Raw genomic sequence first — 3,992 nt, 5'->3', positions numbered from 1 at the left:
TGAATGACACAGAAGCTCCATAAAGTTGGGGTTAGCAGAAAGCTAAGCAAGGCTTTTGCCAAAACCAGTGGTCGTCGTTGCACGACCACCCGAACCATTGGACACAAGAGTCGACACAGCGATTTAGGTGGCTAGTAGACCTGTCATGGCTACCCGACCTGCCCCAAAAAACCCAACCCGACCTGACCCAACCAATGCAATGGGTGTGGGTATGGGCCATAATTTTTGACCCACAATAATTCACGAGTCGGGTACAGGTCATGATTTTTTGACCCAAAAACCAACCCAACCCGAAAAAACCTGACCCAACCAGAAAAAACTTGACCCGACACGTCAAATAGAAAGGCACGGGCCGACCAGACCCAACACGTCAAATAGGGAGGGGCACGGGCCGACCAGACCCAACACTAGGCACGGGTCGGGTATGGACTGTGATAAATTATCCATGACCCGATTGTTGGGGTCTCCTTTTCTACCGAAGGTCCTCAAGGGGATTTGATTCATCTAACAGACATGTTACAGAATCAAACGCCGAAGGTAGGACAACAAAGAAGAGTTTCGACAGATGATGTGATCATAGCTTCGGCTTATGCTAGCCCCCGAAGAGTTTTGCAACATATTGAGTCAAGGTAGAAAGACGTCTTACCCTTGTTACTTGTATTGCAACAAATGTATAGATATCAAAGTCGCAATTGTATTTCTGCCTGGGTTGCGTCCATGCCTATAAATAGATGAACAGTGCTAATGTATTGTTCATGTGTTGATTGAAGATTGTACTTACATTTTCTCTCTTTGCACGGAACCGAAGGTATACCTGTAACCTTTTGTCAATGTATAATTTAGATTATACTGTTATTTAAACATGTGAATAAAATAAAAGGAAAGGAGATTTAATACTTTATTATAATATAATATTGTTTTTTTCTAATTACAAACCCTCTGAAAGGGTTAATGAAGATTTACTTTTTATCATCTTCGTCCGAGAATCATTATCTCCAAGAGAGGATAATGATCCGAAGGACAAAGGTCCTAATGCTTAACATTTGTGTTGCCTTATTTTTGTTCAAAGCAATCGAAAACAAGTAACTAACACTGATCTTGACCTGACCCGACGTTTGAACATGTCTAGTTGTGCTGCTTCCAAGTTTCCCAGCACAGGCACCACGATCTAGCTGTGCATGCAGTTGCAGTGTGGAAATAGGCAAATAGCTAGCGCCAATGCTTCTCTCTCCCAGTTCAAAAGCCATTGCATGTGTACGCTGTGTAAGGTAACTGCCATGGCTTTTGTCTAAGTTCTCGCTTCTCCGATGAAAAAGCTCGTCCCATAAAGCCCCCGGATTCCAAACCCTAAGCTCGAGGTTTCCTTTACAATGCTGAGAAAAAAACTCAGATCTCTCAAAGCAGGTGCCAATTAATAGAACAGGCACAAAAACGGGTGCTGCTGGAGGTTAACACAAGAAAAACTCTATTAATGGTTGTAGCTTTCATGTTTCGTCGATCGAACTACAAAGGTTTTACATCAAATATCAACGATGCAAAGAGGTAGAAAACGTGATACAGAATACAATTAGGTCCCGCCCAATTCTTTTATATTTTGGCGTAGAAATCCGCAGCTCCATCTCACCGCTGTGGCCGTCAATTGTTACGCGCGCGCGCGGCGGGGTAGTCGAACGGCAGCGCGCGCACGCTGTCGTTGAGCGGGGCGGCGTGGCGGAACCCGTACGCGCGGAGCACCTGGTCGTCCGCGAACCCGAGCGCGCGGCGCATCCCGTCCTCGCAGATCTCCCTCGTGTAGATCGAGTTGCGCTTGCCGCCGCAAGGGTTGCACCCCGTGAAGTGCGTGACGAAGGGGCGCCGCCACCCCGACTGCCCGCCGCCGTCGGGGCCCGGGACGACGGCCCTCACGGCCGCGTTCCGCGCCGCCGCGTACCGCAGGTGCTCCCGCTCCGCGTGCCGCCGCCGGAGCGCGGGGTCGCCCTTCCGCTCCGCGGCCTCGTACCGCGCCGCGACGCCGTCGAGCTTGTCCACGATCTCCGCGAAGTAGCCCTGGAAGTAGTAGTCGATCCCGAGGTAGGTCTTCTTGCCCCAGCGCTCCCGGTTCGTGAGGAGGAGGTACGCGAGCGCCGACTGGTCGTCGGACTGGTCGTCGAACTTCTTGCTGAGCGTGTCCCTGAGCGTCTTCCCCCACCGGGCGTACTCCGGCGAGGCCGGGCCCATGCTCGCCCACTCGTCCATGAAGTCGAGCGACCACTGGCAGTTGCGGATGAGGAACACGCCGGCGTTCAGCCCCACCCAGGACCTCTTCTCGTACACCTCCTCGGGCCAGCCGTACAGGACGAGGTTGTAGCGGCTGTACCTGGCGAGCGGGAGGGAGAAGTCCATGTCGGTGAACACGGCGTCCGCGTCGACCCACCACACCCACTCCGCCTCCGGGTGCGCGAGCATGGCCGCGCGCACGACGGGGATCTTGGCCCAGTACGCCACCATGGACGGCTCCAGCAGCGCGTTGTTGTACAGCAGCTCGATCCCGTGGAGCCGGCAGTAGTCCACCTTGTTCTTGAGGAACCGCAGCAGCAGGTGGTCGCCCCCGGCCCCCTTGCACGGCTCCGGCTGCGACCCGGTGACCATCACCACGCGCTCCGGGGCGTTCCGCCGGTCGCCGAGCCCCCGCGACCGCAGCCATTGCGCGCGCTTGGCGTCCCACCCGGTGACGCGCCGCCCGAGGGCGTACGACAGCTCCGGGTCGTCGTAGAATGTGCGCGGGCCGTCCGCCGGACCGGGGACAGGGAAGGCGACGAGGCCGGCGCGCCCCGGCGCGAGGACGGACGCCGGCCCCACGAACGCCAGCACGGCCGCGGCCACGCCCGTCGCGAACACGACCAAGTCGCGCGCGCGGCTTGGCCTCGCTGGCGCCACGCCCTTCTTGCTCGCCGCGGAAGCGGCGGCCTCCGACGCGGCCATGGGACCCGAGGAGTGTGGCGTGCGTACGTGTGAGTGTGGACCGAGGTTCACGAGTGACGGAGTGAGGACGAGACCGAGGAGCGCGCGCAGAGAAAGCTCGAGGCTGACTGCGATTGCGATGCAACCACGGTGGTCGATCGCGTCACGTGAGGTGCTCGGCGTTGCCGTCGGTCTCGGCGCGCGACGCGGCTAGGGATCGGAGGAACTCCACATTCTTTTATTTCTGGGATGGAGAACGCCGGATGGCAGTGTCGGCGGCGTTTAGGACGCAGTTTCAAATTGACAGCGCGTCGTCCATCGTATCCCCGTTTGCTTATCTCTATTCACAAATATATAATATTGTTGATTTTTTTTAAAAATCTTTAACCACTCATGTTATTCAAAAATATAAAATTTTAATTCATACATAGACTAAAGTGATAAAACAAATCTCAATAAAATAAATGATAACTATTTTTTAATAAGACGAGTAGTTATTTTTTAAAAAAACAATGATATCATATATTTAATATATGAACAGAGAGTACTACTTTAATCGAATTCTCAAAGTTAGTTCTGGTCATTTTTGCTTTCGGCTTCTGCTGACCATCGCTTCGAAATTTTTAACCACAAGCAAACTTGAAAATCGAAGAAATCCCCCACCCAGACATTAATTATATCGATTGTAATCTTGTATGCTGTAAATGAAAACGCGTAGTTTACATTGCATTTGAGTGCACATCATCGGCATTAACTTGCATGCATACATGTATATATGCACGAGAGGTTCATCATACGAACCAGTCTCACCTAATTAAAATCCAACTTGCCTTCTTTCAGTGTTCTGTCGCTCGCTATGTGTGGAGGATTATCCAAACTATGTGTGGAGGATTATCCAAACGGCTTTGGATTTTAATTCTTTCCCAAATAATGTTGAAAATCTTTTCGGCTCTTGGATTAACAGTTTTGATAGAAAAGAAAGGAATTTGTTTCTTTTCGGATGTGGAGCAGTCATCTGGGCAATTTAGCGTTCTAGAAATGACTATTGTTTT

At 52.0% G+C, this 3,992-nt stretch overlaps 1 protein-coding gene across 1 annotated transcript; it reads right to left on the bottom strand.

The window, feature by feature from the left end:
- Positions 1-1,442: 1,442 nt before the first annotated feature.
- LOC103654388 (probable glycosyltransferase 6) lies at positions 1,443-3,220 on the bottom strand. Its single transcript, XM_008681231.3, has one exon. The coding sequence runs from the start codon at positions 2,959-2,961 to the stop codon at positions 1,636-1,638; it is 1,326 nt and encodes a 441-aa protein (XP_008679453.1). The 5' UTR covers positions 2,962-3,220; the 3' UTR covers positions 1,443-1,635.
- Between the last annotated feature and the right edge of the window lie 772 nt (positions 3,221-3,992).

This window comes from Zea mays, chromosome 4 (genome assembly GCF_902167145.1).
Source record: "Zea mays cultivar B73 chromosome 4, Zm-B73-REFERENCE-NAM-5.0, whole genome shotgun sequence".
Classification (NCBI taxonomy): domain Eukaryota; kingdom Viridiplantae; phylum Streptophyta; class Magnoliopsida; order Poales; family Poaceae; genus Zea; species Zea mays.
This window is presented reverse-complemented; position numbering and strand designations above follow the sequence as displayed.

What these genes read in the sequence shown, in the direction of transcription:
- LOC103654388 (XM_008681231.3), bottom strand. Translation starts at nt 2,961, where the DNA reads ATGGCCGCGTCGGAGGCCGCCGCTTCCGCGGCGAGCAAGAAGGGCGTG.